This window comes from Sapajus apella, unplaced genomic scaffold, assembly GCF_009761245.1.
Source record: "Sapajus apella isolate SASKATOON/1434 unplaced genomic scaffold, GSC_monkey_1.0 scaffold75, whole genome shotgun sequence".
NCBI lineage: Eukaryota > Metazoa > Chordata > Mammalia > Primates > Cebidae > Sapajus > Sapajus apella.
Genome location: NW_022437015.1, coordinates 4,994,061 through 5,007,447, shown reverse-complemented (window position 1 = coordinate 5,007,447; position 13,387 = coordinate 4,994,061). Strand labels below are relative to the sequence as shown.

The 13,387-nt window shown below is 39.9% G+C and overlaps 1 protein-coding gene and 1 long non-coding RNA gene across 3 annotated transcripts; one reads left to right on the top strand and one right to left on the bottom strand.

Annotated features, from left to right (window-relative positions):
- The first annotated feature begins 1,062 nt into the window (after positions 1 to 1,062).
- TAF9B (TATA-box binding protein associated factor 9b) lies at positions 1,063 to 11,289 on the top strand. The gene is made up of 8 exons (XM_032251357.1): positions 1,063 to 1,212; positions 1,856 to 1,937; positions 2,677 to 2,813; positions 2,895 to 3,029; positions 4,068 to 4,143; positions 7,319 to 7,429; positions 8,982 to 9,196; positions 9,273 to 11,289. Exons 1-7 carry the CDS (start codon positions 1,162 to 1,164, stop codon positions 9,143 to 9,145), a joined length of 756 nt encoding a protein of 251 aa, XP_032107248.1. The 5' UTR covers positions 1,063 to 1,161; the 3' UTR covers positions 9,146 to 9,196; positions 9,273 to 11,289.
- Positions 7,825 to 8,563, bottom strand: LOC116532262. 2 transcript variants are annotated; one of them, XR_004260802.1, is made up of 2 exons: positions 8,139 to 8,563; positions 7,825 to 8,103 (listed from the first exon to the last, which is right to left on the bottom strand). It is a non-coding gene; the product is annotated as an uncharacterized LOC116532262 (long non-coding RNA). The 2 variants fall into 2 exon arrangements; XR_004260801.1 differs by having other exon boundaries at positions 8,143 to 8,563.
- Positions 11,290 to 13,387: the final 2,098 nt, after the last annotated feature.

Below are 13,387 nucleotides of genomic sequence, written 5' to 3'. Positions count from 1 at the left end.
GGAGTATATTTCTGTAATCTTGGTAAGGGTGTTGGCTTGGACTCGTTAGCATCATAGTAGTACTGGATGGAGATGTGAAGACATGGATAGAAATTTGGGAGGTCACCTGGACAAGACTTGTTGCTAGATTGAGTGTGGATTGTGAGGGAAACAGCAATATGGCTGCCTGCCAGTTACACCCTCTCCGGCCTGAGCGAGTCACGGTGCCTGTTCCTGAGATGGAAGATGCTAGGGCATTGGTGGATGTGGAGGGTAAGAATGAGTTATCTGCGACGTTTTAAGACAGACATAGTTAACTGATGCACATTTTTTAAAGTCACTTGGGCGGGATGGTCGGTTCTCACGAAAGTCATTGGGGCTGTTCTGTGGGGAGGGGCTGGGAAGGGTGTAACTGGGAGGCAAGGAAGGGTCCTGCGTTGGCCTCAACGGGGACAGACAGGAAGCTGCTCAAGGCCAAGTGAAGGCTTTAGTTTTCCATCAGGGTGAAATGGGCAGCCAAGTAGGGCTTTGAGTGTGGCAAGAGCAGACCAAAGTCCTGCTGTGTGGAGAGCAGGCTATTGGGTAGGGTTGCCAGATTTAGCTAATAAAAATCCGGGACACCCGTTTAAATATGAATATCAGATCAACAATTATTTCGTAGCATAAGTACGGCCTGTGCGAATTTGGGATATATTAAAAATGTATTTGTTGTTGATATGACATTCAAATCTAACGGGTCCAACTGTGTTTTACTAAGCAGCCCTAACATTGACTAGGTCTGGAATTTCCGTAAGCCAAGAGGGGCGATGGTGGTAGCGGTGGAGGTGTGAGGAGGGACCCCCGCAAAGGTGAGCTTTTCCCATTTGGTGCCCTTTGCCGCAGAACAACTCTGGGAAGTCGAGCCTCTCGGCTCTTCTACTTCTTTTAGCCCCCAGCAGGCTCCACGGGGAAGGATTCCCTGCTTCTTCCAATCCTCCTGAACACGGACGCCCGAGCGCGTCTCTTCCCCCTGGCCAGCGTCTTGCTGAAACTCCCGCCCCCAGCGGCTGGCACGTAACCCCGCCTTCCGCTTCTCTCCTCCCGCTCCCCTCCTCCCGCTCCCCGCAGGGGTGTGGCCTGAGTGAGGAGACCGCAAGCTGCCCCTTCTCCCCTGTCTCCCCGGATGACGAGTCGCTGGATAACATGGAGTCGGGCAAGATGGCGCCTCCCAAGAACGCTCCGAGAGATGCCTTGGTAAGTGCGAAGGATGAGCGGCGGAGCGCGAAGCCGGGTGCAGCCAGGGACCTGCGAGGCAAAGCCACGCTGAGGGCCTAAGGGTGGGCTCGCGCGGTCGCTTCAGTCCAGTCATGGCCGCCAGGAGGAGAGGGTGATGGAGATGCGCCCTGGCCCCGGGGCCCCTCTCTCCGCTCGGGCCAAGCCTTACCAGGGGGTCGCGGTCCAGCGGAGTTTGTGGAACGGCTGCCCAGCTTTGTGTCCTGGGCTTCGGGCCCGTGCCGCCTCCTCGTCTCTACCTATCCGCCAGCCCTGACCCCGCGTCCAGGGTTCTGACGCTAGCTTAACTCGCTGCCAAAACCAAAAATGACAGCCAGCTGAAGCTACCCCTACTTCTGCTGGGGAAGCCAACTCCTGTCTTCTCTTTGCTTCCCCCCCCACCACCGGCTCCCAATCCCGCCAAAAAATAAAAATAAAACTTTTCAGCAAAAGCGTACTGTGCGATTTGGTGTGATCGCTGACTCACTTGGGAAGACAAGGGTGAGTAGGACTTTGAAGCCCAAAGAAAGGGAACCTTGTATAATAAATGTAAATACTACCCTTCAGGCTAGCCTTGATTTCCAGCACCAAATTCTGCATCTGGCGTTTTTATTTGAATCCACAGGTGATGGCACAGATCCTGAAGGATATGGGAATCACAGAATACGAACCAAGGGTTATAAATCAAATGTTGGAATTTGCCTTCCGTAAGTTAAACACCAAAAACTTGTCTAACTTGTGAATTTGAAAAAATATTTTTATTGTAAGAACTTTTTTCTTTTTTTTTTTTTGAGACAGGGTCTTGCTCTGTCGCCCAGGCTGGAGGGCAGTGGCACAATCTCGGCTCATTGCAGCCTCCCCCTCCCGGGTTCAAGCGATTCTCATGCCTCAGTCTCCTGAGTAGCTGGGACTACAGGCACACACCACCACACTGGGCTAAGTTTGGTATTTTTAGTAGAGGCGGGGTTTTGCCACATTGCACAGGCTGGTCTTGAACTCCTGACTCGGGTTATCTGCCCATCCGGGCCTCCCAAAGTGCTGGCATTACAGGTGGTGCCCAGCCTTGTAAGAACATTTTCAACTAATTACGTTAATAGTATAGAATTCAGCCTAACGCAGTTAAAAAGGAGCTCAAGCTAGGGGACAGTAGTACTCACATGGTTATATCTGTTTAAAACTGATCATATAGACAGGATGATTAGCTATTAAAGGCAGCATTTAGGCTGGTCACAGTAGCTTACACCTGTAATCTCAGCACTTTGGGAGGCTGAGGTGGGAGGCCAGGAGTTCAAGTTATGCCTGGGCAACATAGTGAGACCCCATCTCTACAGAAAACAAAAAATTCATAAACTGTATACAAATTAGTGGAAACTTGTATTAAGACAAGTAGCCATAAATATTAAGCTGTCTTCATATGTTTAAGAAAAGATTGTTTTGTTCTTAAAGGATATGTGACTACAATTCTGGATGATGCAAAAATTTATTCAAGCCATGCTAAGAAACCCAATGTTGATGCAGATGATGTGAGACTGGCAATCCAGTGTCGTGCTGATCAGTCTTTTACCTCTCCTCCCCCAAGAGATGTAAGCAAACTTTGATTTGAAGTTATTTTTACTTACAATTTTTTAATCTGTAGTTCTAATAAGGATTTTTTTCTTTTTTAGTTTTTACTGGACATCGCAAGGCAGAAAAATCAAACCCCTTTGCCACTGATTAAGCCATATGCAGGACCTAGACTGCCACCTGATAGATACTGCTTAACAGCTCCAAACTACAGGCTGAAGTCCTTAATTAAAAAGGTAAGACATTTTAATCAACTTCGCTTTTTTCAAAAGGTGGGATATGATAGGGGACTTTGTGAAAAGCAAATTCCTGTAGCTAGTATAGTAAAGGTTAAGATAATAGAATTTTTTTAATTTTCAAAAATTTTATAGTTCCTAGAAGGAACTTTAGTGTTCATTTAATGCTACAATCATTTTTCACATCAGGAATTGGAGCCTGAACTCATTTATGAAGTTAGTAGCAAAGCTAGGACTGATTCCAAGCCTCATAACTCCCAATCTTTCCACTGTATTGTAGTTTTTTTAGTGAGGCCTAATAACAGAGGGAATGATATACCATCAGGAATTGGGCCAGCTTTCTGAAATATGACCTAAAGCTCTCCCACCACTGAAAAAGTTATCCCCACGATAGGGTGCCTTTGTTTTCTGAAGTTCCACTATAAGAGTTTTATTCCTTTTTGGGTTAAGAAATTGACTAGTTAAGATTAAAAATCACAAAGAAGTTAGTTGTTATCCCCATTCAAATAACACTCTATCTTAAACTTTAATACTGAATAAGATTATATATGTATTCATATCTTTTTTTTCCCCCAAGATGGAATCTTGCTGTCACCCAGCTGGAGTGCAGTGTCACAATCTCAGCTAACTGCAACCTCCGCCTCCCAGGTTCAAGCAATTCTCCTGCCTCAGCTTCCCAAGTAGCTGGGATTACAGGCATCTGCCACTGCGCCCAGCTAATTTTTGTATTTTTAGTAGAGACGGGGTTTCAGTATGTTTGCCAGGCTGGTATTGAGCTCCTGACCTCGTAATCCACCCGTCTCAGCCTCCCAGGCGTGAGCCACCGTGCCCGGCCTTCATATCTATTTTCACATAAAGACATGTATATATGTTTATGCAAACCCCAGATTAAATGTTGGACTTAAAACACTGATAGAACAAAAACAGGACTTTCTTGCCATGAATTATCCGTAATCATTTACCTCAACAATCCTAATTTCATTCCTGGAAAATTAAGGTGTCACATCTTAACATTAATTTGTTTTTTAAATCTCCTAGGGACCTAACCAAGGGAGACTAGTTCCACGATTAAGTGTTGGTGCTGTTAGTAGCAAACCTACCACTCCTACTGTAGGTAAGTGAAAGGAGAAAATGGCTTTTCTGGCTGGTAAAGCAGTACCTCAGCACTTGGTTTTGAACTATAATGCAAGACAAAAATTGAGTCAGAAATTCTGCATATGTGTTATTATTAATAATTTTATTCATCTAGTAAAGCTATAAACATACATGTTACTGGATTTCAAAATGAGAAAGACACCAGGAACATCTGATCTCAAATAAGTATAAAATTGGACATTGCCCACATTGTTGTTGGTATAAACTCTGATACCAAAAACAGGAGTTTACTCTTAGCTGTGTACTTTATGCCTTCTATACAAATGTATGTGTCCTTTTGACAGATCTGTGTCACTCTGTGAGCATTTTTTGCTTCTGATGCAACAAGATGTTGCAAACTCATACTTTTCCTGCCCAGGTCCTAGAATCATCCACTTCTCCAAAGAGCCCTGGTTCCTTTTGGTGGAGAATGGTATTCAGAATCCATTGTTTTTTTCTTAATATCGTTGTTTAGATAGTAAGGAAAACAAATAATGTACTTAGATTTCCTGACTTTTTTTCCTACATTCCTGCTGGGTTCCTTGCATACATAGTCTAGTAATCAAAGTATTTTCAGAAAAATCCCTCTTCATCAGTATTAAATTATTGGCTCTTATTGCTTATAACTTGAGTCCCATGGCTGCCATATAGCTCAAGTATAAGCAGCATTTGATTTTTGCGGTGTCTAAACCATCTCTTCATATTCTCAGGATGTAAATTTGCATTTCAACATTGTAAAGCCACTTTGGTATAGTATCAGTTGTACATGTGTAATTACCTACCTGTGACCCTTGTGGACAGAAATCTGCATTATAATCTTTGTAAATTTTCATCATATTCTGTTTGTGGATTCACATTACTTAAATGAATACCAGCTGTTTTAGGCTGGTAATCAGTTTCACATGCCAGGCAGGTTAACCAATTTTAGTTATCAGTTATGATTTTTATTCCTAGCTAGACATTTGCTCTACAAACTTCAGAGATTTTTAAAATGTAGAGTGAGGGCACTACCAAAAAACACCTGATAGTTTTAAAGATGCAAGGTTTTTATGTTATTTTGTTTTTGTTTTTTTTTTTGAGACACAGTCTTACTCTGTCACCCAGGCTGGAGTGCAATGGCGCAATCTTGGCTTACTGCAACCTCCGCCTCCCAGGTTCAAACAATTCTCCTGTCTCAGCCTCCCAAATAACTGGGATTACAGGTGTGCACCACCACACCCAGCTAACTTAGTTTGTTTTGTTTTGTTTTGTTTTGTTTTGTTTTGTTTTCAGTAGAGATGGGGTTTCACCATGTTGGCCAGGCTGGTCTTGAACTCCTTATCTCAAGTGATCTGCCCACCTCGGCCTCCCAAAGTGCTAGGATTACAGGCATGAGGCACCACACCAAGCCTAAAGATGGAAGTTTTAAACTTTAAAAAATTAAAATGAGTTGACCAGGCACAGTGACTCACACCTGTAATCCTAGGAGTTTGGGAGGCCAAGGCAGGTGCATCACTTGAGGTAAGGAGTTCAAGACCAGCCTGGCCAACATGGTGAAACCCCGTCTCTACTAAAAATACAAAAATTCGCTGGGCATGGTGGTGGGTGCCTGTAATCCCAGCTACTCAGGAGGCCGAGGCACAAGAATCGCTTGAACCCAGTGAGCCAAGATTACACCACTGCACCCCAGTTTGGGTGACAGAGTAAGACTCTGTCTCAAAAAAAAAAAAAAAATTAAAATGAGTTATATAGACCTTAAGACATGAGTATTTACTCTCTTCAATTGGGGGTGGGAGGGGACTACATCTACAGTCTACTGTGTTCACTTTTAAAGCCTCAACTCCATACTTGCTTCAATTTACTGACAATTCTTAGGCCAAGAAAACACCCACCTACTGTGAATTTTCTTTTCTTGATAAAATATTTACATTGCTTCATTATGCTTCACCAGATTCTCTTAACTAATCCTTAATACATGGGAAAACTTATCTAGGGATGGAGATATTTTAGAGGAGGGTCTCACCTTCTGGGTTTGGTAGAGAGCAGTAAATAAAACACAGATTTCTCAGTACCTCTGGGCTTTCTTTCCTTATTTACTTTTTTCACCTTTTTCTCTAGAAATGGTAGTTGTAGTGTCCTCAGCAACTCTAATCTCTGGGTAAACTGCTGGTTCTAGGGGGAAAGGATGTACTGGAAAGCCTGCATCCCCAGATTAAAAAAGTAGAAACGGATACACTTCCACAAATGCATTTTTTGAGAGAGCAATGATGTCAGTATATTATATTAAGTCTTTGTTGAATACCTGTTTGGAGCAAGGTATAAGAGCCCTGTGCTCACAAGGATGAAAAATGTTAGCCAAGGCTTGTAATCTAGTGAATGAGATAAGATAAGAAAAAGGCATTTGAGCAAATTAAGAAAAGTTTTCTAAAATAGGGTGGTATTTGAGTTGTACCTTGGAATAATGGGTAGAATTTAGATGATTGGGGGTTTAGACTATGTTATATCCAAGATATTTTTCTGCTTAAAAAGTATCTGAACACAGAAAGGGAATAAATTTTCTGGGCCCACCTGGAGACCTCAAGGAGTGTTATATTTGATCTCTGCTTTAGTTTCATGGGCATAGATGACATCTTCTGATTCTCAGCAAGTGACCAAGATTAAAAGTGCCAACTAAGATAATAAATAGAAAACCTGGGTCTTTATTCTGGTAGTTTAAACTCTTAACTTTGTCTTCATCCGGCTAAACCTCAGTGCTTACTATGTACCAGATGCTGTTTGAAGAGTTTTTACAGGGATTATTTTTATTTGTATTTATTTTCACAATTATATGAAATGGGTGATCTTATCCCCTGTTTTATAGAGGAGAAAACTGAGGCACAAAAATTTAAATAACTTGCCCAAGGACACTCAGCTAGTAGGTGATAGAGCCTGGATTCAAACTCAAACAGGTAGGCTCCAGAGCCTACATTCTTCACCACTATTCTATATTGAATTTTGTAACATCTAAACAAGCTTGTAAATTTTTTAAGGTTGTTTTCCTCTTATTTCTAATAACTTTTTCCTCACCTTTTATTAGTTTCCTTTGCTTTTAAGGTAGTTTGTGGTAAGCTAAGGAGTGCAGAATATAAATCTGTATAAGTCACCTAAGTAACATGGTCTGTTTATTGTAACTACAGCGACCCCACAAACAGTGTCTGTCCCAAATAAAGTTGCAACTCCAATGTCGGTGACAAGCCAAAGATTTACGGTGCAGATTCCACCTTCTCAGTCCACACCTGTCAAACCAGGTAATGTGATTGGGTGTGGGAGACAGAATTTGTGAATAATTTGAAATTGTAGAACAGTTTGTATTCCTATATCAAGAGGTAAACTTGTCTTAATATCCCAACAGGAAGGTGGCAGTAATGCTGCAAATCAGGGGTCTTCAGAGGGACCTATGAGCTCTCTAAAATTCTGTGAAATTTTACATACAGTAGTCTCCTCCATTGTCCTTGAGGGATTATGTTCCAATACCCCCCAGTTAAATTTATAACTTTAAAGTTTATAAACCTTCTAAATTATAAAATTTAATTTATAAATCAGACACAGCAAAAAATTAACAATAAAAAAAAAATTTTAACAACATACTATAATAAAATATATATGAATGTGATCTCTCTTGAAGTATCTTAGTACTTACCTATTTTTGGATCACAGTTGACCATAAGTAACTGAAACTGCGGATAAGGGGGAACTACTATATATGTAACATTTTAGGGAGGAGGGAAAGTATTCAGTGTGTTCATCAGATTTTCAAAGAACACCATGAACTAACCAGTTAGGGTCCACAAATCTAAGGCATCTTCAAGGAAAAGCACTTAAGTTCAAGAAAGCGACAAAACTTAGCGATGAATATGTGTATGCAATCCAGAACATAAATGTAAATTCAAATGAAAGTTGTACCTTTACTAACTTCATAGCACTCGCGCGCGCGCACGCACACACACACACACACACACACACACACACACACACACAGAATAAGCAGAATTCTGTCATAGCAGTTTATGAACGTATATGTTTAGATTTCACGTCTTCTGAAACCTAACTGCATGTAACAAGCAACTTATGTAAAATACTGGCCTATTAGGGAAGTGTGATTCCTGACCTTGAACATAGGCCTTTATTTAGTATGTTGCATGATGAATCCAGTGCAGTTTTGCATGAGTGAATTGAAAATCTAGGTTGTTAAAATACAACAGAACTTTTTCAACCTTGTACTAGATACATTTAATTTTTATGTATACATAGATCAGAACATCACATTATACTGCATAAATATAGACAATTATTGGCAGAGCACGATGGTTCACACCTGTAATCCCAGCACTTTGGGAGACGGGAGGACCACTTGAGGCCAGGAGTTCGAGACCAGCCTGGCCAACATGGTGAAACCCCGTCTCTACTAAAACTACAAAAATTAGCCAGGTATGGTGGCATGCGCCTATAATCCCAGCTACTTGGGAACCTGAGGCATGAGAATCACTTGAACTCAGGAGGCAGAGGTTGCAGTGAGCCAAGATCACACCACTGCCTCCAGCCTGCGTGACAGGGCAAGACACTGTCTCAAAAAAATAAATAATTTAAAAATAAATACAATTATTTGCCAACTAAAAATAAAGATTTTTAAAAATTCAACTCATTGTAGTGTAAGTACCTGTGTTTCTTCTATGATATAGTTGCACTTCATGCTATTGAAATTGGTATTAGAATTGCATTCAGCTTTGTTAAATACTTTTTATTGTATGTTTTGGATTCTGGGTAATTCATAGCTTGGTGGGGGGGCTTCTCTGTTTACAGTTCCTGCAACAACTGCAGTTCAAAATGTTCTGATTAATCCTTCAATGATTGGGCCCAAAAATATTCTTATTACCACCAACATGGTTTCATCACAGAACACGGCCAATGAAGCAAACCCACTGAAGAGAAAACATGAAGATGATGATGACAATGATACTATGTAAGGAATATAGTCTAGTATAGATGCATTTCAAAAGGAAAGGTGGTTTTGAGCCTGTACTGTACTTGTCGCCCAGGCTGGAGTGCAGTGGTGTGATCTTGGCTCACTGCAACCTCTGCCTCCTGAGTTCAATGTATAGTGAACTAGAATATTCTAGATCTTCTTGTTTTACCTTAAAAGACTGAAACGTAGCTGCAGTATTTTCATATTAGTTAAAACTGTTAGATCTCTTTAGTAAACATACAAATGTGTTTGTCAATTAGGCTTCAATTACAAACAGTTATGTACTTTTTTCTTAACAGTTTCATAAATGTTGAGTCCTAGTATGGCAATTCTATTTTTGAGACACTTTTCTGCCTTCTATCACTGACAGCAGCACTTAAGTTTCAGGTTCTACAGCCTGGCCGGCAGATTTATCTTTTAACAGCATAATCTCTAATCTACATTTAAATACTACTTTATTTTATAAGGTAATATAGTCACTTTCATTGTCACTAGCTTTATTTTTACCAATGTTTCAATTTAGGAAACATTTTTTGGAAAGGGTGGATTTAGAGGAGAGATTCTAAATCCATTTTGAATGTGTTTGTTTCTTGGCCGCCTTTAACTCCCCAGCTCAACTCCATTTCTAGATCGCATTCATTTTCTGTACCTCCCCCATAGGCTTCTCTCCATTGCTCTTAAATGTAAAAGGCCATACCTGGAATTTTAAAAATATCATTCCTGGTAATACAGCTCAGTGTCATTTTCATATTTTTAAAACATGCTCACATGCCTAATGTTTTGTAATTCACTTCAACCTGATGGTTTGCATTTGCTGTTTTTCACTCTACGTCAGAGCAGTTGGGTTTTATCCCTTAGTTTTTATGCCTGTTGAGCTTTATTGTGCTTTTGACAGGAGTTTTGGGTCAGTTACATTCAGTTTTAGTCTTGTATTCCAAGTTGATAACTCTACCGTATTTCACATTTCTAAATTTAACAGAGATGCTGTAGCTTAAAATCTGTTTTGTTAAGTAATTACACTGGACCTAGGCAAAACCACTGAAGAACCAAGTGTTCCTTTTTACCACATACTGTACATATGTTTTCATCACTGCTGCTTGAGCCCTCCTATTGATATAATTCACATCATTTTTTAGCTTGTTGCTGAGGATGTCACATATAAAATAAGATCAAACCTGAGATAAGACACTAATGGTTCTCCATCCTCTATAAGGCCAACAAGGAAAACAAATTACTGTTATATGGCTTGCATTTAGGTGCACTCTGCATAGGTTTCCCAATAATATTGTAATGTTGTTGAACACCTTTCCCTTATTTCCATGTATACACATCATAAAGTAGTACTGGGAAAGACGGCAAAGCTTTTTAGAATATAAACAGACCTGTTTTGTTTTTCTTAAGTTCAACATACTTTTGCAGAATTTTGTAAAATAAATGTTCATATCATAATTTAGAATTTATAGCCAAGGATGCTCAAAACAGAAGTTTCATCTTAGGATAGTGTTTGATATATCCAAGAAAAAGTCCAGTAACAGAGAAGAAATGTCTCATCAGTTTTAGTGTTTTTCAATATTAGGGAAAGGTAATATAAAAACAGGTAAAATGTATAAAAACAGACCTGATCAACATCATAGGAGATGAATCTTCATTATATAGCATAGGATATCATTACTTGAATGTTCTCAGGGAGGCAAGTCAGAAGGCCTAGGTTCTAGTCCTAGCTCCATCATTTACCAACTGTGTGACCTTACTTCACCTGTTAGCCTTGTTCTCCTCACTAGTAGGAAAATAACACCTACCCTGCCTACCTCACAGGGCTGTTGTGAGGGTTCAATTGGTATTATGTGAAAGTTATTTCAAAATTGTGAAATGCTATATGACTATAAAGAATTACTAATGTATTTGTTCCAAGGTTATTAATAAAAATTTGAGCTTATCAGTGCTCTTTCATTTGTACTTAAAGGATTCAAGAGAGATTGAACAAAGCCCAGGAATTCTGATGGCCAAAAGCCATTAAGATTTGTTTAATGGTTAATTATGTATCAGGAAATCACTTGCTTTTATCTGGAATCAGCATGTGGCACATCATAGTGAAGCAAATTGAAAATGAGTAAAAGATTATGGGATTAAATCTGTTGTCCTTCAGCTTCTAGGTGTAATTTTTAAAAAGAGGTAAATGGGGTGAGGACACTGTTATCTCCAGTTCTTCCTTTTACAGATAGCAAACAAATGTCTATGATCAGAGTACGAATATAGGAATATAGCCAGCATGGGACGGGGGGAGAATGGAAGATGTGATGCACACTATGGTCTAAGGAATCCAAAGTGACAGGGAATAACTCAAGAGGTAAAAAAGAAAACACTAATCAGAACTACAGAACAGAAGGTATGCCACCATTTACATTTTAATATCTTTATATACAAATATACAAACACATGGGTATGCTCTTAATTGTATATTAAGTAGCCTTAGATTGAAGGAAACTGGTCTTCAGAGGTTGCTTCTGGGAAGGGAAACTGGTAGCTAGGGGACTGATTTAAGGAGTCTTCATTGTATACTCCTTTTTGATCATGTGTAAACCCCTGTGCTAGAGGAAAATTTTGGAAATGAAGAAAACAGGAAAACACTGAGCTAAATAAGAGACTGAATTGTTCACTTACAACATAGGAATTACTTTCTTTCCTGCATATAAAAACACATAATCTATGGTTAAAGGTGAATTTACACTTAAAGCATATACCTTTGCATTATTTTACCAGTAATTCGTAATTCTAAATTAAATCAGAAAGTGCATCCTTAACACTGTTTTGTGGGGTGGTTTCTAAGACTAAGTCTTGCTCTGTCACCCAGGCTAAAGTGCAGTGGCGTGATCTCAGCTCACTGCAACCTCCACCTCCCAGGTTCAAGTGATTCTCCGGCCTCAGCCTCCAGAGTAGCTGGGACTATGGGCACCTACCATCACACTCAGCTAATTTTTGTATTTTTGATAGAAACAGGGTTTCACCATGTTGGCCAGGCTGGTCCCAAACTCCTGACCTCAGGTGATCCCAAAGTGCTGGGATTACAGGCATAAGCCACCATGCCCAGCCCCTTATACTGTTCTAGTTTATATGCTCACAATTGTTTATCTACTATTTTCTTTGACCAGGTTAAAAATTCCTTCAGAACATAAATGCTATCTTATATTCCCACCATCATGTCTTCAAGCATATAGCAGATACTCAAATTGGCTAACTGCCAAGTTGTTTATGACTGGCATTTCCCCCATTCATTCTCTAGGTTAACAACCCAAATAAATAGGGGGTGAGGGAAATCATGGAAGCTGAGTCCAGTAGAAAGTACTTACAAGGTACTGTCAGAGATTGTTGGATAGATAATGTTGGCAATTGTAGAGTCTAGGTACTGGGTTTATGAGTTTATGCTGCTTTCAGTTCCATTTGAAATAATTTTTAAAATGTTGGAGGAAAGGTAATCAGTAGGAATAAAAAGTCACAAAAATTGGACTAGAATTCCTTAGTACCCTTAGAGGTATGCAGAAACACAGTACAATTTAAAATTAACTACAAATATGCATACAGTATTAACTAAAATACAGTGAACCAAGAAAAAACTTCAGCTTTCAAAGTTTTGTTTAGAGCAACCAAAATTTTCTTTTGCTATTCTATCCAGGGTTAAACAAAAAAGATATAGTCTACAAGCATGATGTCAGGGAGGGAGGCACATTGGAAAAGCATCAGCCATTGGAACCAGACAAACCTGGACTTGAATCCCTGCTGTTACTTAGCTCTGTGATCCTGTCCAAAGTTTATTTCTTCATACCTAAAGGTGAAATATGTATCTTGCGTGTAAAATGCCCAGTACAGAATTTCTGGTTAGACATAGCTTTTTCAAATGATGTTTACCTCTGCTCTCTCCCAGAACTCCATTAAAAGGACAGGAAAGAGATAGGAAGGTAAAATTATAAGGACGATGAAAGAATCCAAATGGCCATTAGTTTCTTGACAGTGACAATGAAACAATGGCTTCGAGTCTCAAAAAGTGATACCCAGGCTAAAATTCTATATATAGCCAAACTAGGAATCAGGTATAAGGGTTGAATAAAGACATTTTCAGACTTACAAGGTCTTAGAGATTTTGCCTCCCAGGCACCCTTTCTCAGGAAGCTAGTAGAGTCTTGTGTTCTACAAAAAGTAGACCAAGAAAGAAGGAAAAGGGGGAATTTAGAAAACGAGTCCAACACAG